We start from the raw sequence: 24573 nt of genomic DNA, 5'->3' as shown, positions 1-24573 counted from the left end.
CTCCCCAGAGGGCCCTGAACTTCTCTGCATTGGATCCCAGCCACCTCAGGCTTCACTGAGGCCTCCAAGAACAAATGTAGGACAACATGGTAATGGAGAATTAATGAATGAATGAGTTAGGGGCTGCTAATTTATTCATTTATGATTTATTTCCAATAAATATTATTTATGCCTCATTTTTCCAGCACTTGTGTCTAAGGCAGCTTACAACAATCAAAACAATTAAAATAAAAATAACAATTAAAAATGCAGCAGCAAGATCAGAGCAGAGCTAAGATGAAATAGCTAAAACTAAATAGCTACATAGCCGCCTTGTGTTCCTTAAGGAGGAAAAATGGTGGGATATAAATGGATGGATGGATGGATGGAAGGAAGGAAGGAAGGAAGGAAGGAAGGAAGGAATCAGACAAAGACTGAAGCAAAGGCTCACTGAAGTCCCCAACCCTGGTCAACCCTCCTTGCCTCAGAAGGCTGGAGAGACAGACGGACAGGGACCGTGCAAAGAGCCTCTCAGGCAGGTCCAAGTGACGGGGCAGTGCTCGGGATCCTCTGTGAAGCTGTACTCCGCCAGATGCACAGAGAGCGCCTGCCTGCCGCGCTTTCCCACTGGCTTTGGGCTTCACTTCCAACGAAGCCTCTGTGGCCACGGAGCTTTGGCTTCTTGTGGGCCCTTCTCTGACTGACAGCCAGGGCAAGGCCTAAAAGGGCAGCCACCAGCGGGCCGGTCACCCATTCCCTTGGGAAGCGCAGGGATCCTTTTATGGGCACCTCATAAAGAGCCCCAACTCAGGGCCGCCCATGGGCCTGGTCCCCTCCAGGCCTCCTTCTCTGTCCCGCAGCCATCCCAGGCCTTTGCCTTGCAGGGCCTCATCCTCCCTGCCTCTTCCTGGACGCTCCCCTGCCTCATCTCCCACACTGGGCAGCAGCAGGAGGACAGCGGCGGCTCAGAGGGGCTCAGCGCCATCGCGAGGCCAGCATGCTCTGCCAGAACCAGCCACACCTGTACACACGAGCCCCCTGACCTGGTAATCCAGCATGAGCAGGAGGGTGCAGCGCACGCTGACGTCCCCGGGCCTCTTCACCTGGAAGCCGTCCGTCTCCTGGGTGGTGGGCGTCCGGTGCCACTGCCAGAGACAAGCACACACAGAGCAGCTCGGCACCCTGCCCCTTCCAGCAGGGAAGCTCAGCAGAGGAATACAGGCTTGCGCTGCACTCGAACCACACACCTACCAAAGCCCCCCGCCCAGAAATGCAAAGCACGCCCCGCCTTGGAGGGTGTTTCCTCAATACAAACATCATGCCTGGGGGGCACCACACCCTGGGGCTTCATTTGGATGGGCTCACAGACCCTGCCAGGTTTCAAGCCCTCGGAGGGCCCGCTCCAGGCGGAGCACAAAGGGGCCTGCCAGCTGGCCTCGCCAGGCATGGCCCCTCCAGACCAGGGAGCACAAACAGCAGCCCCTGCGGGTGCCCTGACCCGGCCCCACCAGCCCTGAACCCCACCCCTGCCCGCAGGCTGCGTCGTGGCTCCTCGCCCCACCCCAGGGATGCTCACCGAGATCACACTTTGCCCCTGTGGCTAGCAGCGAGGGAAGGGTGGCCTGCAGAGGAGGGCGGGGCCTGCGCGTGTCTGTGCACGAGGGCTTTGGGGCCAGAGGGGTTGTGCCCCCACATTCCTTGTCTCCATCACAGTGCTAATCCACCCACAGCAGGGGCGGGTGGGGCGGGGGGATCTCAGACTAGCAAAGAGAGCAGTCCATAAACTCCTCTGTGCAAGCAAACAGGGCCTGGATGCTCCCTCTGCGCTCCCAGACTTCCACAGCACCCCAGCATGTCCCGAGGCTGAAAGAGGGAAGGAATTCGGCTCCTCCCCATCCCTGTCCCAGCCACGTCCATCCAGAAGCAGGTCCCCTGGAGCGCAGTGGAGCTGACTCCCAGGGAAGGGGACGCTGCCTGAAGGCATCTGGGGATGGGGGATGCTTGCATGGAAAGGGAGGCCATGAAGCAGCCTCCTGGCCTCGCGGAGGCCAGGCAGACAGCCTGGACTGGGGCTGGGAGAGGAGGGAACCCCTCGGCTGCACAGGAGCACAGAGGGAGGGCAGTTTTCACAATGGAGGGAGGCGAGGCACGGATCCCCCAAGAATCTGCATGGGGACCTCTTCATAAATGGACCGGACTTTGGGATGAGCAATCAGGCAGCCTCATTTGGACACCCTTTTCTGCTTGAGGCTGTTAATCTGGGTGGTCCCTTCTGTGGGAAGCAAGATGGACCCCCTTTGGCCAGACCCAGCTTCAGGACTGCTGCTGCTCTTCCATTTTGCGGTGCTGCTGCACCCGTGCCAAGGAGCCAGCCTCAACTTAGCTTCCTTCAGCTGGGCCCCCAAAGGCTCTTCCTGGGCTAGCAGGTGGCGTTCCCAACCAGTCCTTCTTGGAGGTGGGCCGCAAAGTCCTGGGACTTTGTGGCCCACCTCATACCCTCTTTGCATGTTCAAAGGAACATGCAAACCAGTTCCTTTGCATGTTCAAAGGAACACTTCCAGTTCCTTTGCATGTTCAAAGGAACTGGAAGCAAACCAGACAAAAGGGCTCGGAGGCCAGTCCGTGTCTTGAGCATTTCACCCGCAGGATGGTGAGGCAGACGGAGAGTTCTTTGGGGTATAGAATGCCATGAAGCCGAGTGGCCACAGGCAAGCTGTCAGCTCTCAGCCTCAGTTTCCCACCTGTAAAATGGGATTTCCCTAAGACATGCCCCAGTGAAGTGAAGTGAAGTGAAGACGATGTCGATAGCAAGGCATCTTGCATACCAAGAGGGCTGCAGGTCTGACTAATAATAAAAGGGAAGGCAGTGCCCCTGCTCCCGATTTTAATTACACCAGCCAGCATTAGCAGTGAGCCTGAAACAAGCACCAAGCAGGATGAAACAAACGGGAGGGAGGGAGGAAGGATCCTCATTTGCTGTGCTCCTGCAGAGGCCGGATTCTGCCTTCGGCTGTGCACCCCACTTACCTCTACCAGGTGATTGTCTGGTCCATAGAGATCCTTGTCGAGCTCAATGACCAAACTCTTGAAAAAAGACGAAAACTTCCGCTTCTGCTTACTGAGCTGTGAAATCAGGAGGGAGACACATCAGTGCCCAGACCCTCAGGCAGGACATGAAGGGGCACGTGAAGGGCGGCTTCCCTTCCTGCAAGAAGGGCTCCTGTTCTGGACAGGGGAGAGCCTGGGGGGCGGGGCAGAAGCTTCTCCTACTCCCCAGGGAAAAGGTAGGCAGGAATAGTATCCAAGCCCTGCTCAACCCAGGCCTGCGTGGGTCCCTCTCCAAATGACTTCTCTCCTCCCTCTTCCTCCTCAATTGCCCCTTAAACCTGGAAGATGCTCCAAGAGGAGCAACCCAGGCCCTGTCCCTCCTCTTCTGTGGGGCCTTCCTTAAGCTCCCCATTCCTGTCCTACCCATGCCCTGATTCTGCAAGCAAACACGAGGGACACACCGCTGCAATCACTGGCTGCCTCCTCACTTGTCCTGGGACTCTGGCCATCGCCCTCCCCCCTTCTGCTCTTCCGGTGTGAGCGGTGGCAGTCCTCAGGGAAGGCTGCCCTCCGCGGGAGCCAGCAGTGAATGGCAAGAGGTGCCCTGCACTGGGTGCTTGGCCTGGCCCCTCCCAGAGGAACCGGGGCCAACAGTTCCACGGGGCACACCAAGACGACCTGGTACAGCCCTCGCCTGCCCACCCTCCGTGTCCTGCTCCAGGTCCACTTCCGCCTTGGCTGAGGGCCTCCTCTGCACGGCCCCGTCCGGCCGTTGCCCTCCGGAGCGGCTGCGTCTGGCCCAAGCAGCCCCCGCCCAGCCAGCAGGAAAAGAGACGGCGGAGAAGGCCGGCCCGGGCGTACATCGTCGAGCAGCTTGCCCTCCACGCGCAGCTCCCACGAGGCAATGCTGCCCTCCGAGTCGTCCGCGTCTGATTTGGCTGGGTTGAAGGTGTTGGAGATGTAAAGCCGCAACTTCCGCTTTTGCTGTTGGGCAGACAGGGAGAAGTCAGGGCTGGGGGCTCCATGCCAAACAGCCAGTGGGCACGAAGCCAAAGGCACCTCCTCAGTGGGTCCCTGCCACCCCAAGGGGCCGCCCCCACAAGTGGGCCCAGGCCCCCACCGTGTCCATGTGCCCACGGGGGGAGGCGACCTCCAGCGGCCAGCAGGAGCGACGGATGCTGCCCCAGGACCAGTGCTGGCCTCCGTGACCATCCTTTGGGAGGAAGGGCAAGCAAGGGCCTTCCTGTGCTGGACTTGGCGGGCTCCAGAAGGGATGACAGAGAAGGCAAGTGTGAGCAGGCACGGAGGAGCCCCACGTCTTCCTGGTCAGAGCCCTTTCCAGCACAATCCAGACGTCCAGGGGCAGAACCCGTCCCGGGCACGCAGCATGCAGCCCTGGCCAGTCTGGGCCGGCTGCTTCCCTCCAGGGGTCAAAAGACATCTCAAAGTCCTGGCTCCCTTTTTTGTACATCATCATGATCCTCCCTTCATTTAGTTATTCGGTGGTACAGAAGTGTAATGAACAAACAAATCATAAATGGGTTCTCCCCCACACGCACCCTTCAGGGAGGAACGTCTCACAGCCTTCTGCCTGTCTCTTGGCAAATATCAGCAGTTTGTAGTCTGTGAGGGGGAGCTCACACCAACAGTGAATTTCTGGAGAGAATGCCTGGGGACACTTATGCTTTTTAATCCTAAGGGATGAGGAAAGTGAGCTCTCCATATGGTCAGAAGCATTTTTCAGCTTCATCAACCATAGTGCCTGATATCCCAGGTTGGTCAGGTCATGACTGATTCCCTGACCACCACAACCCGATTTTTTGAAATTTTATTTTCCATATTTATATTGCAGCGCATGGCCTTAAAAGGCCCCCACTGGGCAACTCAAAACTACAAAAATTAACATACAATCACCAAATAACAAGAAACACATAACAATTCATTAAAATGCAGCCATTAAAACTTACAGAATAATAAAATACCACAATGCAGAAAACTAAAACATGTGTAAAATCAACCTAAAACAGCATCAGCCTCCTTGCCTGAGAGCATAAGCCCAGCACCACCTGTCCCGTGAGACATGATCAGGAAATGCCTGAATCAAATCCCAAGGGAAATGGCTTAGATGCAGCAGAAAGGCCTGAAAGCCAGGCCACAGCAGCACATGGCCCTGGTACCGAGGGAGGGAGGCAGGGTGGGCAGACCAGTCACTGCTTGCAGTGCTGAGGAGAGCAGGAAGCCCTGTCAGGAAGATGGGGGCAGCCCTCACACTTCAAGAAGAGGCTGCCTCTGAGGGGCTGCAGCAGCAGCAGCAGCAGCAGGAGAGTGGGAGTGGAGTGAGGAAAATGAAGGCTCTGTCCCACTGGGAAAAGGCCACCTGGAAGGGCCAGATGAACTGCATCCTAGAGTCACAAAGGAACTGGCAGAAGAACTCTCAGAACCGCTGTCTATTCTCTTTGAGAAATCATGGAGGATGGGGGAAGTGCCAGATGACTGGAGGAGGGCTAATGTGGTCCCTATCTTCAAAAAGGGTAAAAAGAAGGAACCTGGGAACTGCAGACCAGTCAGTCTGACATCAATCCCTGGGAAAATTCTGGAGCAGATCATATAGCAATCCATCTGGAAGCAACTTGACAACAATGCCGTGATTACTCGAAGCCAACATGGATTTGTCAAAAACAAGTCCTGCCAGACAAATCTGATCTCAGTTTTTGATCAAGTAACCTCCCTTGTAGACCGTGGGAATGCTGTAGACATCATATACCTCGACTTCAGCAAAGCTTTCGACAAAGTGCCCCATGATCTCCTGATGAGCAAACTAGCTCCAAGTGGGCTAGATGAAACAACGGTCCGGTGGATCCACAGTTGGCTACAGAATCGGACTCAAAGAGTGCTTATCAATGGGACCTTCTCCAACTGGGGAGAGGTAACGAGTGGGGTACCGCAGGGCTCAGTCCTGCGCCCAGTGCTCTTCAACATTTTTATGAATGACTTGGAGGAGGAGGTGCAGGGAATGCTAATCAAATTTGCAGATGACACAAAATTGGGCGGGATAGCTAATACTTTGGAAGACAGAAACAAAATTCAAAGTGATCTGGATAGACTGGAGCGCTGGGCAGAAAACAACAGAATGACATTTCATAGGGACAAATGCCAAGTTCTGCACCTAGGAAAAAGAAACCAAATGCACAGTTACAAGATGGGGGATACATGGCTCAACCACACTACAAGCAAGAAGGATCTTGGAATTGTCGTCGATCACAAGCTGAATATGAGCCAACAATGTGATGTGGCTGCAAAAAAGGCCAATGCTTTTTGGGGCCGCATTCATAGAAGCATCGCTTCCAAATCCCGGGAAGTACTAGTTCCCCTCTACTCAGCACTGGTTAGGCCTCATCTGGAGTACTGTGTCCAGTTCTGGGCACCACACTTTAAGAAAGATGCAGACAAACTGGAGAGGGTTCAGAGGAGGGCAACAAAGATGATCAGGGGACTGGAAACAAAGCCCTATGAAGAGAGACTGAAAGAACTGGGCATGTTTAGCCTTGAGAAGAGAAGACTGAGGGGAGATAGGATAGCGCTCTTCAAGTACTTGAAAGGTTGTCACAGAGAGGAAGGCCAGGATCTCTTCTCCATCATCCCAGAGTGCAGGACACGGAATCATGGGCTCAAGTTACAGGAAGCCAGATTCCGGCTGAACATCAGGAAAAACTTCCTGACTGTAAGAGCAATACGACAATGGAACCAATTACCTGGGGAGGTGTTGGGTCTCCCACACTGGAGGCCTTCAAGATGAGGCTGGACAGCCATTTGTCAGGGATGCTCTGACTTGGATTCCTGCATTGAGCAGGGGGTTGGACTCGATGGCCTTGTAGGCCCCTTCCAACCCTACTATTCTATGATTCTATGATTCTAAGGGAGCAACCCTTGGTGGTGGCAGCGGCAGCCAGGTCCCCCGTGGCAAGGAGGCTGCTGCCCGTACCTTCATCGGCCTCTTCAAGGCCTCTTGGATGTCCACTCGCTTTCGCATGATGGTCTGGTCCAGCTTGCGCTCAAAGGCCAGGAGATCCATGTAGGCCTGGGACTCGGGGACCAGCTCCCGGATCTGGGAAGAAAATTGCATGTCACTGGAGAAGATGCTCCCACTGGGTACAGCAGCCCGTCAGAGCATGGCCTTGCCTTGCTTCCCCATTCCTCACCCTGTTCAGGGAAGGAGCGCCCGGCTGAGCTGAAGGGCTTCCATGTGGGAAATCACTCTTCCTTCATGCAGGCCCTGTCAGCATGTCAGCCAAGGAAGGATGACTCCGCCTGGCCAGGGAACAGTAGCTGTGCTGATGCCAGGAGCGAGTGGCGGCTTGCACCAGGCCCACGTGCGTCTAGTGCCAATGTATGCAAGCTTTGGAGCTATACAGAACTCTCTCTTCAGCTGAAGAAAAAGCTACAGAAAGCTACCTGTACTTTTCACCCGATAAAGTAGCCTGCGCGTCTTGGCAGCTGGACCACTCTAGCACCAGCACAATAATGGTCCAAAGGATCAGGCTGGGGAACATGTTCTTTTGTGGCAAGGAGAATCTTTGAGGGACACATGCTGGGGTGGGGGCAGCCAGTGGGGCTGGTGCCAACCATGGGTTTCTCTCTCCCCGCACCCCCACCCGCCCTCTTCCTTCCAGCCCAGCAGGCTGCCAGAGGAGGATGGAGGGCTGTTGCCCTAAGTCAGAACTCAACGTAGGCGGAAGGCTTTTGAAATGAGGCCACGGGTGAGAGCTGCAGGCTCCCGTGGACTGCAGAGTGGCCCATCCCTGCACGAAGGACTCACCCAGCAGACATCATCATTCCAAAGGAGGAAGGATGGAGACACACAGGATGGGTGGGCAGGCCATCACCACTCTCAGTCTGCTCAAGGGTTAAACTTTAGTTCATCACACCCATGACAGCCATAAAACCTGCCGTTCCAAAACCTGTTTACAATAACCATGCAGCCCCTTGGCAAAGGCTGCTCAGCCAGAAGGCAGAGAGATGAGAATGGAGGCCTCACAGTGCCAAGAGAGGGAGGAGGAGGAGGCAGGAGACAATGCACACCAGGTCATGCAGACCACGAGAGCACGTGCCATAGGACTCCAGATGCAAGGCAGGCCAGCTGTCCATCACAGGAGCAACATTTCAAGACAGAAGAGGAAGGGTGCGTATCCACACAATATCCCTGTGAGGTAGGTGAGCTTGAGAGGCACTGACTTGCCCAATGAGCTGCATGGCTGAGTGGGTATACGAACCCGGCTCTCTCCAATCCAAGGCCCAGCATTCCAACCACGGCCCCACTCAGGCTCTCAAAACGAGGGAACAGTCCCAAGAGCCAAGGGGCAGAGAAGGATGATACCTCCCTGTGTTGGCAGGCAGCAGACTAATCCGGAATGGCACGAGCAGCATCTTCCCCGGGCAAGGGGTGAGGGCACCTGCCAGCCCTGTCATCCAGAGGCAGCCAATGGGCTGTGGGACTGCTGCTGGTCGAGGCGGTGGGCTCCCCCCCGCTGGAGGCATTCAAGACGAGGCTGGACAGGGGTGGGACTCAATGGGCTTACAGGCCCCTTCCAGCCCTACTATTTTAGGATTCCAGCCCTACTATCACTGACTGTGGAATCGCCACCGTGGCTCGTCCACTCAGAGCTGGGGGGCGGGGGCGGTCACACGACATTGGCATCCATTTGTAATCCTCCCATGTTGTCCCGGTGCTCCTTCCATCTTTTTCCTCACTGGAAAATGTCCAACTTTTTTGAGGGTGAAAGAGCAATGCAAGGTGTAGATCCACTTAGCACTGTGCTTCTGATTTTTTTTTTAAAGCATGGTTTTGACATGGGCAGTGAGCTATTGGGCAGGTGAGCCTATCTTAGCTAAGTACCCATTTGGCAGAACCTCTGCATCACCTCAAACAAATGCTATGGCCCCATAATACTAATTTCTGAAAAATAAACTTTCAAAAAGCCTTTACGGTTACCGCCATTAATCACCTTGCTAAAATGGTTAGAAAGCACACACCCCCTCCACTATCCTTCATATGTAAAAATGGCGGGGGGGGGGGGAGAGGTTTTAGTGCGACTTAAAAGATAGATTAAAAAATAAGTGGGTGATAAAAATGGCAACAGTACCAATAGGGATCAGAAAAAACAGCTGTAAGGCTGGAAACCAAAATAAAAAAAGGAACAGTTGCACCAATTGAATTCTCAATGCGTTATGACATGGGTCTTTATTAAGGGAATTACAAACTCTTACAGAGTTTTCTGGAGGATTCCCTCTCCCTTACTTCTTCCAAAGAAGACTCTTTCCCCTAAGGACACTCATCTGGATGGGAGATAGTGGGATTTATTTATTTATTTGTTTGTTTGTTTGCTTTTATTCATTCATTTCATTTCTATACTGCCCAATAGCTGAAGCTCTCTGGGGAGTTCACAAAAATTAAAACCAAAAAGCGCATGATAAAACAATATAAAATATAAAAGCATTAAAGCCACATTACAACAATGCAACCAGAATAAAACAGGATGTACACGCAGTGTGGCCTTGCAAGCCCCTCCCAACCCTACTGTTCTACGATTCTAAGTGAGATGCCCCCCCCACCAGTGTGGAGAGTCAACTGCTATCCCTCGCCGCTTATGGAAGAGCAATTATTTATTAGCGCGCTAGGACCCACATGTCTGGAAGCAGCCCTGGTCTCAACTACAAGCAAGTAATGCAGCTGCTGGAGCAAAGGCATGTCTGGCAAGAGAGGCGCTCAGCTTAGCATGAGACAGGCCTCGCTGGAGTCATCCTGTGCCTGGTCTCAGTGAGACATTTGAAAAAGGGACACTAGGAAACGGCTGGCAGAAGAAAACAGGACCACCCAAGCTTTATTTTGGCAAGAACATGGTGGGGGGGAGCTTGCTGTGGGGGCCAGCCATTGCAGAGAATAGCCAGGCATGAGAAAGCGCACAGGTGTGGCTGGCTAAAGCCCTATTCAGGCATTATGTTGATGAAACTCACCACCCGAGCAGGAATGAGGCCACGCTGGATAGCCGCCCCCCCATGTGGCGTCACAACGTAGTTCCGCCCAGAGGCGTCCACCTGTACAGTGTCAACACCTGCAGCAGGGAGGCTTCCATGCGATTCGGGCACAAGCACACTGTACACAGGGATGCCTGTGGGCAGAGCTTCGTTACGACATGATGTTGAGGCAGGGCTACGCAGCGCGGCCCCAGTCCTGCTCAGATATGGCGAGTTTCGCCAGCATGACGCCTGAATAGGGCTTTAGCCGGGCAGGTTCCAGGGGGCCACAGCACTGGCCAGACACTGCATGCCGGAAAGAGTTGGGAGATCCGCTCATTTCTTCCAGCACAACCAGAGACGGGTAAGCTGGGAATAAGTGCCTTCTCGCCCAGGGGGCGTCCTGCGTGGACCCCCAGGTGGAGACGGCACAACGGCCTGGCCCGCCGTGCAGGCGATGGGGCTGCTGCGCCAGGGCACCTGCGCTCGTGTGAGGAGGGATGGAACGGGGAGCCCCGCAGTGCTTGGAGCTCCCCCACGGAGCTCAGCCACGGCCGCCGCACTGCTCCGCCGTCGAGCACCCCTCGGCCAAATTACACTGATCTCGTTTCAGACCCACAGCGGACTTGTGCTGGGATCCACCCAATCAGACATGGAAGCAAGAGAGAAATGAAAGCAACTCACCCTTTGAGGGAGTATTTTGTCTGCCATTTTCCTCCTCTTGGCACTGTACATTTTTAAAAGAAAGAAAACATGTTACCACGGTGGCCAGCCTAGAAGTAACAAGGCCACCTGCTCAATTGTCCTGACATCTCCGCCGTGCTGCCGTGGTGGTCTTGGAGGACGGGTTTCACCCTGCCCCTCTTCCCTCCCGCCCCCAGGTGGCCTGCCCTGCTCCCTGGAGAGCACCCCCCTGATCAGAGGGCCCCCAGCTGAGCTCCAGGACCAGCCACTAGCACACAAACGCAGCTCAGGGGCAGGACCAGGCAGGACCCTGCCGCCTTTGGCCACTCCTGCCACTGGTGCTCGGGGGGGCCGGCCAGCTGCCTGCTCCCCACGGCTGCCCAGGAAGGGTTCCTTCTCCCAACGGAGGCATGCTCCCTCCAATGTCCATGCCTAGAGGCAGGGTGACAGGCCAGGCCAGCTGACACGGGGGAGGGCAAGGAACAGTTCATCTTCCAAGAACTCAAGGGGGTCACGCTTGCCAATCCTGGCTTGGCTTCTCAGTTACTGACTGCCCTCTTTGAACGAGGGAGCGGCCGTTCCCCAGCCCCCTGCTTCTGGCACTGGGAGAACTGGGTGGTCATTGCCATCCCCTATAAAACATGGATAGGCTCACTTGGTTGAGCTGCCTGAACTCCCACACCCAAGGCAGCAAATAACATACCAATATACAATTATGAGTTAATCAGTAAAACAGATATCTAAAAGCACAATTAAAAATCAACGACGTTAGAGGCCAGGCGACTGGCAGCAGCAGAACGCCATCAGAACTTCAGGTATAGAAATGTAATTTAAAAAACTAACAAATAAATAAAATAAACACCACCCATTTGCCAAGGCTGCCCTAAAAGGAAAGGTTTACACCTGCCCCTGAAAAGGAGGGAGGGACCCAATCCTAGCATGGAAAAGGGCACTGTGGCTGCCTGTGCAGCCCAACTATCAGGCAGGTCTGTGGCGTGTGGTTATGGCTTCATAATTCCCAGGGGAACTCCAATGTCTCTGATTCTGCTCTCTCTGTACATGACATAGAAGGAGGTGGCTGCAAACACATAGATTGATTTGCATGTGCTGACATATGGACACAAATCAGTGGGAGCAAGGAGGAAGCACCACACTTTAAGAAGGATGCAGACAAGCTGGAGAGGGTTCAGAGGAGGGCAACAAAGATGATCAGGGGACCAAAAACAAAGCCCTATGAGGACAGACTGAAAGAACTGGGCATGCTTAGCCTTGAGAAGACTGAGGGGAGATAGGACAGCACTCTTCAAGTACTTGAAAGGTTGTCACAGAGAGGAAGGCCAGGATCTCCTCTTGATCATCCCAGAGTGCAGGACATGGAATCATGGGTTCAAGTGACAGGCAGCCAGATTCTGGCTGAACACCAGGAAAAATTTCCTGACTGTTAGAGCAATATGACAAAGGAACCAATTCCCTAGGGAGGCAGTGGGCTCTCCCACACTGGAGGCGTTCAAGGCGAGGCTGGACAGCCCTCTGTCAGGGATGCTCTGACTTGGATTCCTGCACTGAGCAGGGGGTTGGGCTCAGTGGCCTCGTAGGCCCCTTCCAACCCTACTGTCCTACGATTCTATGAAGCACACATACCTGCACCACCTCACACTGATCTCAGTCTAGCCACAGGCTCCAAAATGGTTTTCCCCACAAAACCAGAGGGAGGGAAGACGGAGGATCAGCACAGAAGGGAGCGCAGCGAGCCCCTCCAGTCCTGCAGATGGGAAGCGGAGGAGGATCCTGAGAGAGCGACTCACTCACTGGCCGACTGAGGGCTTGGCCCTCCTTTCTCAGCCTCAGCTCCCCAGCTGGGAGACTGGGGATGCTGCTTGTGCAGGCCAAACACTCAAGACTGCAAGCCGCCTTGTGCATTAATGTGCCACTGAAATGTTTAACAATGGACAGCCGATAACAGCAGTTCCAGCCATGTTCTGGTTTCCCCAGAGTTCTTTGCAGCTTTTATCTTGACAACAGGGAGCGTGTGACCCTGTTCTGCACACTCAGGGGAAGGGTAGAAAGAGAAAGAAACTCTGATGTCTTGCTTGAAACCAGAGGAGGGCAGGAGCTCACACACCACTCTCTGGAACTTCCGAAAACAGAGCACCTTGGAGAGAAAAGGGACACGCTCTGGGCAAGAAGGATGCATAGCAGACTGGAAGGGAATGTGGGAAGGCCACAAGGACTGGGCCAATGTGGACAGTGGACCTTATGAAAAACTGCCCAAGGGCTCCCCCTCCCAGGAACAACTACAAGCCCTGAGAGCCATCCAAAGCTGAAGGCTCCCCCCACCCTCCTCAGAGATGTATATGGAGTGCAATCGGGATAGTTCAGGGCCTGGGCCAACTGGACCCGTGCCAGGCTTTTGGTGTAAGGTCTCTGTTTGTTTATTTCATTTCTATACTGCCACAAGAATTAAAACCACAAAGTGCAGGTGTTGTTGTTTATTCGGTCAGTCGCTTCCGACTCTTCGTGACTTCATGGACCAGCCCATGCCAGAGCTTCCTGTCGGCTGTCGGCACCCGCAGCTCCCCCAAGGTCGAGTCCGTCACCTCCAGAGGTACTGTACTCCAAAGTACAGCAGAAAACAAAATATGAAAGCTTAAAGCCACAACGTAACAGTACAACCAGAATAAAAACTAGCAGCAATGCAGAGATATAAAATACTGATTTAAAGCTGTATGGTCAGTTTTATAGTTAAGGAACACTTAATTCCTTTGAATGCATTCAAATCTCCAGGGCCAGATGAACTGCACCCGAGAGTAATAAAGTAACTGGCAGAAGAACTCTCAGAACCGCTGTCTATTCTCTTTGAGAAATCATGGAGGACGGGGGAAGTGCCAGATGACTGGAGGAGGGCTAATGTTGTCCGTATCTTCAAAAAGGGTAAAAAGGAAGAACCTGGGAACTATAGTCCCAGTTCCCAGTCAGTCTGACACCAATCCCTGGGAAAATTCTGGAGCAGATGATAATGCAATCCATCTGGAAGCACCTTGAAAACAATGCAGTGATTACTCGAAGCCAACACGGATTTGTCAAGAACAAGTCCTGCCAGACGAATCTGATCTCAGTTTTTGATCAGGTAACCTCCTTTGTGGACTGTGGGAATGCTATGAACATCACATACCTCGACTTCAGCAAAGCTTTCGACAAAGTGCCCCATGATATCCTGATGAGCAAACTAGCTCAAAGTGGGCTTGACGAAACAATCAGGTGGATCCACAGTTGGCTACAGAATCGGACTCAAAGAGTGCTTATCAATGGGAACTTCTCAAACTGAGGAGAGGTCACGAGTGGGGTACCGCAGGGCTCAGTCCTGGGCCCAGTGCTCTTCAACGTTTTTATGAATGACTTGGAGGAGGAGGTGCAGGGAATGCTGATCAAATTTGCAGATGACACAAAATTGGGCAGGATAGCTAATAACTTGGAAGACAGAAACAAAATTCAAAAGATCTACATAGGCTGGAGCTCTGGGCAGAAAAGAACAGAATGACATTTAATAGGGACAAATGTCAAATTCTGCACCTAGGAAGAATAAACCAAATGCACCATTACAAGATGGGGGATACGTGGCTCAACAATACTACAAGCGAGAAGGATCTTGGAATTGTTGCAGATCACAAGATGAATATGAGCCAAAAATGTGATGTAGCTGCAAAAAAGGCAAATGCTAGTTTGGGCTGCATTAATAGAAGCGTAGCTTCCAAATCCCAGGAAGTACTAGTTCCCCTCTACTCAGCACTGGTTAGGCCTCATGTGGAGTACTATGTCTAGTTCTGAGCACCGCACTTTAAGAAGGATGCAGACAAACTGGAGAGGGTTCAAAGGAGGGCAACGAAGACCAGGGAACTGGAAACAAAGCCCCATGAGGAGAGATTGAAAGAACTGGGCATGTTTAGCCTTGAGAAGACTGAGGGGAGATAGGATAGCACTCTTCAAGTACTTGAAAGGTTCTCACACAGGAAAGCCAGGATCTATTCTCGTTCATCCCAGAATGCAAGACACGGAATAATGGGCTCAAGTTACAGGAAGCCAGATTCTGGCTGAACATCAGGAAAAATACAACAATGGAACCAGTTCCATAGGGAGGTGGTTGGCTCTCCCACACTGGAGGCATTCAAGATGAAGCTGGACAGCCACTTGTCAGGGATGCTTTGACTTGGATTCCTGCACCGAGCAGGGGGTTGGACTCATTCTTGTAGGCCCCTTCCAACCCTACTATTCTATGATTCTATGAAAACACCAGAACTCAAAGATTAGGAAGCTGAAATGCTAAAGTACTGGGAAAATAAAAAGGTCTGCACTTGGCGCTGGAAGGAGAACAACTTAGGCACCAGGCGAACCTCTCTAGGGAGCTCATTCCACAGCTGGGGGGCAAAAGCAGAAAAGGCCCTCTTCTTGGTAGCCACCCACCTCACTTCCTTTGGTGAGGGCTCCCAAAGAAGGACCCCCTGAGGATGATCTTAGGGTCTGGGCAGGCACATATGGAAGGCAATCCACCGCACAATTGCGCTCATTTCACATGCCAGCAAGGTGATGCTCAAAATCCTACAAGCTAGGCTTCAGCAGTATGTGAACCGAGAACTACCAGAAGTACAAGCTGGGTTTCGAAGAGGCAGAGGAACTAGAGATCAAATCGCCAACATTCACTGGATCATGGAGAAAGCAAGAGAATTCCAGAAAAACGTCTATTTCTGCTTCATTGACTACGCTAAAGCCTTTGATTGTGTGGATCACAACAAACTCTGGCAAATTCTTAAAGTGATGGGAGTACTGGACCACCTTACCTGTCTCCTGAGAAACCTGTACGAGGGTCAAGAAGCAACAGTAAGAACCGGACATGGAACAACCGACTGGTTCAAAATTGGGAAAGGAGTACAACAGGGCTGCATATTGTCGCCCTGCTTATTTAACTTATATGCAGAGTACATCATGAGAAACGCTGGGTTGGATGAATCACAGGTCGGAATTAAGATTACTGGGAGAATTATCAACAACCTCAGATACATGGACGATACCACCCTAATGGCAGAAAGCGAAGAGGATCTAAAGAGCCTCTTGTTGAGGGTGAAAGTGGAGAGTGCAAAAGCTGGTTTGAAACTCAACATTAAAAAAACTAAGATCATGGCATCTGGCCTCATCACTTCCTGGCATACAGAAGGGGACGAAATGGAAGCAGGGACAGATTTTATTTTCTTGGACTCCAAGATCACCGCAGACGGTGACTGTAGCCATGAAATTAAAAGACGCTTGCTCCTGGGGAGGAAAGCTATGGCAAACCTAGACAGCATAGTAAGAAGCAGAGACATTACCTTGCCGACAAAGGTCCGTCTAATCAAAGCTATGGTTTTCCCAGTAGTAACATATGGCTGTGAGAGCTGGACTATAAGGAAGGCTGAGCGCCGAAGAATTTATGCTTTCGAACTGTGGTGCTGGAGAAGACTCTTACGAGTCCCCTGGACTGCAAGGAGGTCAAATCAGTCCATCCTAAAGGAAATCAACCCTGACTGCTCATTGGAAGGACAGATACTGAAGCTGAAGCTCAAATATTTTGGCCACCTAATGCGAAGAGAAAACTCACTGGAAAAGACCCTGATGCTAGGAAAGATTGAAGGCAAAAGGAGAAGGGGACGGCAGAAGATGAGATGGCTAGATAGCATCACCGACGCAATGAATATGAACCTGAGCACACTCCGGGAGAGAGCAGAGGACAGGAGGGCCTGGCATGCTGTGGTCCATGGGGTCACGAAGAGTCGGACATGACTTAACAACAACAAATGTGATCTCATTGGCCAGTCCTTGTTAACAATCTTGCTGCCCTATTTTGGACTAGCTGAAGTTTCCGGACCATTTTCAAAGGCAGCCCCATGTATAACGCATTGTAGTAATCCCGACGAGAGAATGGATAACTGTTGCTAGGCTATCTCTGTCTAGATAAGGGCAGAGATAATAAGTGCGCCATGCCACCGAGTTCACCTGTGCCTCAAGTGATCGTTTGGGGGGTGATCTTGGACCCAGAACTATGAACCTGATCCTTTAGGGGGAGCGCAACCACCTCCGGAACAGAAGGAACATCACCTAGCCGGGCAGACAAACCACCCACTATCAGTACCTCCATCTTGTCTGAATTGAGATTCAGTTTATTGGCCCTCATCCAGTCCATTACCGTGCCCAGGCACCGATGCAGAACAGCCACTGCCTCACCTGGGTTTGATGAGAAAGAGAGGTAGAGCTGGGTGTCATCCGCATATTGATGGCACCTCAGCCCACACCTCTGGATAACCTCCCTCACTGGTTTCATGTAGATGTTAAAAAGCATGGGGGATAAACTAGAACCCTGTGGAACCCCATGGCATAATTGCCATGGCACCGAGCAATAATCCTTCAGCACCACCTTTTGGAATCGGCCATCCTAGTAGGAGCGGAACCACCACAGTGCAGTGCCTCCAACTCCCGACCCAGACGACCATTCCAAAACGTAGCCTGAAGCCCAATTGAAATGGATCTAGATAATCTGTTTCATTTAAGAGTGCCTGGAGTTGTCCCGCAACCACCCGTTCAAGCAAATTGCCAGGAAGGGGATGTTGGCCACCGGCCTATAGTTGTTAACTTCCTCCGGGTCCAGGTTAGGCCTTTTCAGGAGTGGCCTGATTACCGCCTCTTTTAGAGAGGCCGGCACCACTCCCTCTCTCAAGGAGGACTTTACAAGCTCCTGGACCAAGGCGGACATCCCCTCTTTGTTTGATGTAATAAGCCAGGTGCTTCTGAGAGCTCCAACTGAATTGGGGGTGTGTGGCCTGAGTACTCCCAGCAGCTGAGTGGGCGGGAAGCTTCAGTCTGTTTCCCGCCTCCCAGCTGAGCAGAGCAGAGCAGAGCAAGCTGCTACAGCTGGTCCGGGGACTACAGAAGCAAGCAAGCTCCCAGAGAGCGAGCGACCAGGGGGAGCAAACAGGAGTTGGCCAGGGGAGCTCGGCAGGGGATGTCAAGGGGGAGGCCCCTAACATTTTTTTTCATTTTTTATTTCATTTTATTTTTTAACTAACTTTTTTCCATTTATTTGTCTTGTAACGCACACTTCCACACCAGTGGGACTCTGCTTTTAACCTCTACTGAGTAGAGGAGCAGGCACAGGCTAGTCTAGAACAGTCACAAAGCAAGACACAAAACGGGAAAAGACGCAATGGAAGGACAAGACTCTCCAGTGGTGGTGACCTGCAAGGTGTGTGCAATGTTTGTTTTCTTGCCTGAGAACCACATGGCCTACACCTGCAACAAGTGCAAGTTGATCACGCTGCTGGAGGGAAAAGTAAGTGGACTGGAGCGGAGACCAGAAGCTTGAAGAGCAACAGCAAGATGAGGTAGTGGGAAATGCTGAGGTGAAGAAAGATGGAGTAGAGGATACTCCTTGGAAAAGGGTGACAGTTAGGAGGAGAAGAACTAGACGCCACTCTGCTCCAGTGGAAGCAGTGGAGCTGTGGAACCGATTCCACGTACTTGCGGATGAGACTGGAGGACAGCCTGCAGAGGAAGAATCACAGGGGACCCCGCATGAGAGTGAGCAAGAGGCTGAAGGTCAGTCAAACAGAGGCGATGAAACCCAGGCCTACAACAACAAGAAGAGAAGAGTGGTAGTAGTGGGAGACTCCTTGCTGCATGGGATCGAGACCCAAGTATGTCGTGAAGACCCGTGGACTCGCCAGGTATGTTGTCTCCTGGGAGGACAAATTAGAGACGTGACTGAAAGGTTGCCTGCACTCATAAAGCCCACTGACAGGTATCCCTTCCTTCTCATCCATGTGGAAACAAATGATACCGCCGAGCGCAGCTACGAAGAAATCACATCAGACTTTGAAGCTTTGGGAAGGAAACTCAAGACCTTTGGGGTCCAGATACTTTTCTCATCCATCCTTCCAGTAGTTAGAAAAGGGATAGAAAGGGAACGAAAAATACTCGGGGTGAATGACTGGCTACGAAGGTGGTGCTGACGAGAGAGATTTGGATTCTGGGACCACGGGCTAACTATACTTCCTGGAAGATGGGCTGTTGGCAAGGGACTGGTTGCACCTCACAAAGGATGGGAAGAATGTGTTTGGCCACAGCATGAAGAACTTCATCAGGAGGGCTTTAAACTGAATCCTACGGGGAAGGGAGATGTAATGTTGGGGGTAACAATGGATGAACGCTCACGCACTGCAACGGAGAAAACAGCTTTAATAGTGCCCAATAGTAGTCTTCAGAAACATGTAGGAAGAAAGCCAGACCATGAAGCACGTGGTCTTCGATGTCTATATGCTAATGCCCAGAGTATGGGAAATAAACAGAACGAACATGAACTCTTAATACAAGTGGGAAATTATGACTTGATAGGTATAACTGAGACTTGGTGGGATGACTCCCATGACTGGAATACAGCAATTGAAGGAAATAACTTGTCCAAAAAGAACAGGAGGAACAGAAAGGGAGGGGGGGTTGCACTGTATGTGAAAAATACATATCTCTGCACAGAAATACAGGAGGAGGAGCTTGGTAGCCCCATCGAGAGCATCTGGGTTGAAATAAATGGAGCAAAGAATAAAAGGAACCTGATGGTCGGAGTCTACTACCAGCCACCCAACCAAGGAGAAGACGAGGATGAAACCTTTGAAAAGCAAATAGCCAATGTTTCAAGGAAGCATGATGTAGTAGTAATGGGGGACTTCAATTTCCCCGATATTTGTTGGGAGACAAATTCTGCAAAACATGGCCCCTCCAGGAAATTCCTGACTTGTGTGGCGGATAACTTCCTCCTACAGAAAGTAGAGGAAGGAACTAGAGGATCGGCTATCCTTGACTTGATCCTAACCAACAGAGATGACTTAGTGGATAAAGTAGCAGTTACAGGAACTCTGGGGGAAAGCGACCATGTTGCACTTGAGTTCTTGGTTCTAAGGGAAGCAAAAGCCGAGTGTAGTCAAACGCGTACCCTGGATTTTAGGAAAGCTGATTTTCATAAACTCAGAACAATGATCAGGAAGGTCCCATGGCAAGCGACGCTAACGAGAAAAGGAGTCCAAGATGGGTGGGAGCTTTTAAAAAAGGAAATTCTCAAGGCACAATCACAAACAATTCCAACAAGAAGAAAAGGTGGAAGACAACAGAAGAAGCCAATGTGGCTTCACAAAAAGCTTAGGGATGACCTGAAAACAAAAAAGGACACATATAAGAAGTAGAAAGAAGGCCAAGTAACAAAGGAAGAGTACAGGCAGGTAGCACAGAATTGCAGGGATGGCGTCAGGGAGGCTAAAGCTGAGAATGAGCTGAGATTAGCGAGGGATGCTAAAAACAACAAAAAGGCTTTCTTCAACTACGTGCATAGTAAAAGGCAGAGGAAAGCAATGGTTGTTCAGCTATTAAATAAGGATGGCAAAACGATAACAGAGGACAAAGAAAAGGCAGAGGTGCTCAATTCCTACTTTGGCTCAGTCTGCTCCCAAAAGAGGGTCTATGACCCCCCTGGCAAAGGCGAAGTACTGGCTGAAGGGGCAGGATTGCAGCTTGAGATTGATAGACATATGGTCAAGGAACACCTAATTACTTGGAATGAGTTCACATCTCCAGGGCCAGATGAACTGCATCCTAGAGTAATCAAGAAACTGGCAGAAGAACTCTCAGAACCGCTGTATAGTCTCTTTAAGAAATCATGGAGGATGGGGGAAGTGCCAAATGACTGGAGGAGGGCGAACATTGTCATAACATAACATCACATAAAACAAAATTCAAAGTGATCTGAGTAGACTGGAGCATGGGGCAGAAAACAACAGAATGACATTTAATAGGGATAAATGCCAAGTTCTGCACCTAGGAAAAAGAAACCAAATGCACAGTTACCAGATGGGGGATACGTGGCTCAACCACACTACAAGCGAGAAAGATCTTGGAATTGTTGTTGATCACAAGCTGAATATGAGCCAACAATGTGATGTGGCTGCAAAAAAGGCAAATGCTCTTTTGGGCTGCATTCATAGAAGCATAGCTCCAAATCCCGGGAAGTCCTAGTTCCCTTCTACTCAGCACTGGTTAGGCCTCATCTGGAGTACTGTGTCCAGTTCTGGGCACCACACTTTAAGAAGGATGCAGACAAGCTGGAGAGGGTCCAGAGGAGGGCAACAAAGATGATCAGGGGACTGGAAACAAAGCCCTACGAAGAGAGACTGAAAGAACTGGGCATGTTTAGCCTTGAGAAGAGAAGACTGAGGGGAGACAATATAGCGCTCTTCAAGTACTTGAAAGGCTGTCACAGACAAGAAGGCCAGGATCTCTTCTCGCTCATCCCAGAGTGCAGGACACAGAATAATGGGCTCAAGTGACAGGAAGCCAGATTCCGGCTGAACATCAGGAAAAACGTCCTGACTGTTAGAGCAAGACAACAATGGAACCAGTGACCTAGGGAGGTGGTGGGCTCTCCCACACTGGACGCATTCAGGACAAGGCTGGACAGCCATCTGTCGGGGATGCTCTGACTTGGATTCCTGCATTGAGCAGGGGGTTGGACTCGATGGCCTTGTAGGCCCCTTCCAACCCTACTATTCTATGATTCTATGATTCTATGAAGCCATGAATGGCAAGGGTTGAGCACACAGGTGGTTGATCGGACTTGGCCAAGCATCTTGTCTGCATCCTCAGGCCTCAATTATTGAAACTCATCCAATAGCACTGGACCAGATGGTGCTCTGGATGCCTCTGTGCATGGAACTGCATTAATTGCAGTGACCAATTCATGATGAATCTGAGTAACTTTATCTTCAAAGTGCCATGCAAACTCGTCACAGCGTGCTGCTGCAGTATCCTGGTAGTCAACAAACAGCATCGGGAATCCTCCATAACATTTTATATACTGCTACATGTCTTGTGTATTTCATGCCGCCTGGTGTTTGGAAACAGACCAGGCACCCTTGGACGGTTTTGCATTGTGGACCTCTGGGCCGTCTTCTCCCAGTAGCACCCCCCATCCACCCCACGCTCTTTTCTGCAGGCCAAGAGAGTTCAAGAAGTGGCTAAGCTCTCTCTGTCTCTGTCCCTCTCTCTCTCATATACACTCAGCAAGAGAGACACACTCAACACACACACACACACACACTCCTTCCCGGGGGCCAAGCCTTCCCCACCAGCTGTGCAGGGAGAGTCCTGCTGCCATCAAGGCTCCGCCACAAGGCCCCAGGTTCGGCCTAGTCTTTCACAGGCTGCAGCCCAGATAACAAGACACCACCCCGCCCCCGCAGCGTAGCATGGCATGGCATGCAGCTGCTTGAAACCCCCCCCCCCCGAACACTGGACAGAGAGAAACAAAGGCTGCAGATGGCCAAGCAGGCTGCCCCCCCCAAGCCACCCAAATCCTGGCAACCAAGCTGCTAGTGACTGGGGAAGTGGGGGGGGGGGTCCCCACAGCCGTTTCCAAGCCAGATCTACCAAGGCCTCGCAGCTGGGGTGTGGTGCGTGGCGGGGCTGCAGTCCCCCTTGCCCTCTGAGACGAGGCAAAGGGAGCCTGGGCAGCCAGGCCTCCCGCCCACCCGCAGAGGGCTTCTCCAGCCTGAGCGGTGCTGGGCTCCCTGCACCTAGGGAAGCGTGAGAAGCCAGCACACTCGGGCACAGGCAACATCCCGAGGGGAGCACGGGCACGGGGAGCCGGGCTGGGATGAGAAGCGGCTGCTTGAGCGAGCAGGAAACTGAGCCAAAGGGACGAGGCACGGTGGCTTCAGGAAACGTGGCGGAAGCCCAGAGGGCCTCGTGACAAGGCCCGTGGCGCAAGCGCCGTGCAGCGGGAGGGAAGCACCGCAGAAGCACCCTCCCTGGCAGGAGGAAAGAGGCTCAGGCCTGGAGGGGTGGCCTGGCAGCCCGCCCCCGCCCCTGCCCCCTCTCCCCGCAGCTCCGCCCGGCACGTGGAGCTCCCCCGCGCAGCACTCACCTCCGGGGCCGGCTCGGAGTCGCCGCCGCCGCCTGCTGCTGGGCCTGCTGCTGCTGGGCGGCCTGCTGCTGCTGCTGCTGGGCCTGCTGCGGCGCTGCCCGCTTGCGCGTGGGCTCCATCGCAGCCGGGGGCATCCCGGGGCGCACGGAGGGGCTCCCCACATAGGGAGGGCCTGGGGGGCCCATCGGAGCCCCCTGATGGGGCATGCGAGCGCCTGACGGCATCCCCGGACGCTGGAGAGGGAGGAAGGAGAGAACGGCGCAGTGAGCACAGGGCCCTGCCCTCTCCGCTGGGGGAGCCGCCTGGGGGAGGGCTGCGGGCGGCGCCCAGCTGTAGGCAGCACCGCCAGAGGGCAGCATGGTCCGTGGCTCCCTGGCCTGGGAGGAAGGGGAGGAGATGCTGCCTGGCTAAGGCGTGAGGGGCCCGTCCTGCTCCAGCATGCGACTGGTGGTGCCGTGAAGACTGTGGTGAGGTGGCAGTCGCCCCTGCTGTGGCCTCGTGAGCAGGCAGCTGGCCTGGTGGCTGACCCACAGCTGGACCCAGCCCTGGACTAGGGGCTTGCCCCAGCTGACTCAGACCCAAGGAGCATCCGCCGAGAGCACAGCGGAAGGCACAGACCACAAAGCATGGTCCACCTGGCTGGCAGCAGTGGCTCTCCAGGTTCTCCGGCTGACGGAGGGGGCGCTTTCTGGCAGGACCCTTTTGGCAGGAGACGCTGCCGGGGCAGTCTCCATGCCAAGCAGGTGCTCTGCCCCTGAACTATGGCCCTTCCCAAAGACCATCCATGCACATGAGTCCCCTCCCTGGGGCCTGGCACATTCTCTCCCTGCTCTGGGAACCCTTCCTTCTTGGCTTGGGTCTCCAATGCCCCCTGCAGGAGTCCTTGATTTCCCCCTGGACTCATTGGCTGAGGGAGGGCCCCAGGGTGTTCTAGGGTGCCCAGCCAGCTCCCAGCGGCTGGCAAGTACTCTTCTCAGGAGCGTCAGGGGGCAATGAATCAGCTAATGTAGGAAAACTTCGGGGGGGGGGGGATTGTTTGGGGAACCTGGATGGAAAACCTATTGGGGGTTAATTCATGGGAAAAGGAAGTCATCTCGAAGGCCTGGTATCCGGACTGTAGGCCCTCACTTCGGCCTTGCAGCCCAACCGGGAATGGCTCCAGTCAGTCCTCCATCATGTCCTGCACCCGGCTCCCAAGAGTGTCCACCCAAGTGCCTCTGCAAAGTTCCCAAGCAGGGCATGAGGGCAGCAGCATTCCCTGGTGCTTGCCCCTGCATCTGGTGCTCAGAGGTAGGCTGCACTGGGCCATGCCAGTCTGGCTGATTCCACCCCCCGCACTGCTAGGGGGGCTTCCCAGAGCTTCTCTGCACAGCTGCAAAGGAGATGCTCAATGGAACGGAAGAAGCGACAACCCTACCGGCCTCCTCAGCCCTGGCCAGCCATTTTCAGGCAGTTGGGCCCTGCAGACAGGCAGGGCTGTGACCTGGGCCAAGAAGAAACTCCACAGAAGAGTGCAATGTCCAGGACACGGAGAACACTCTGGATGGCGCCTAAGGGCGCAAGACCAGACAGCACGAGCTTAGCGCGCAGGTGCCTCTGGCCAGCCACTGCATCTGGATGGGTTGTGATTTAACAATCCAGGGTGGGCAGAAGACAGATCTCCAGATGTTTTGGACCTCAACTCCCAGAAGCCCTGTGCCAGCATGGCCCATGGCCAGGAATGCTGGGAGACCCAAAACACCGGGAGATCTGTTTTCTGCCCAGCACACCCCTGACAGACACTGCTGCCGCCAATCCCCCTGTTCACATCACTCTTCCTCAAAGCCCACCCTGTCTGGAAAGCCCCTGGCTTAGGCCCTCAATCC

The 24573-nt window shown here is 53.1% G+C and overlaps 1 protein-coding gene across 1 annotated transcript in view; it reads right to left on the bottom strand.

Moving 5' to 3' along the window:
• SMARCD3 (SWI/SNF related BAF chromatin remodeling complex subunit D3) overlaps positions 1-24573 on the bottom strand; it is a 60563-nt gene that overhangs the window by 18215 nt on the left and 17775 nt on the right. Inside the window, exons 2-7 of the mRNA XM_084859735.1 lie at positions 22709-22941; positions 10723-10765; positions 7010-7132; positions 3889-4011; positions 3007-3102; positions 1023-1124 (exon numbers count right to left, since the gene is read on the bottom strand). Coding sequence (XP_084715861.1) covers positions 1023-1124; positions 3007-3102; positions 3889-4011; positions 7010-7132; positions 10723-10765; positions 22709-22941 — 720 coding nt within the window. The remainder of the gene's footprint in view (positions 1-1022; positions 1125-3006; positions 3103-3888; positions 4012-7009; positions 7133-10722; positions 10766-22708; positions 22942-24573) is intronic.

This window comes from Heloderma suspectum, chromosome 5, assembly GCF_057233095.1.
Source record: "Heloderma suspectum isolate Gila_16-S chromosome 5, 16-S_ref, whole genome shotgun sequence".
Taxonomy (NCBI): Eukaryota; Metazoa; Chordata; class Lepidosauria; order Squamata; family Helodermatidae; genus Heloderma; species Heloderma suspectum.
Note: the sequence above shows the minus strand (reverse complement) of the source record. Positions and strands in the feature narration are given on the sequence as shown.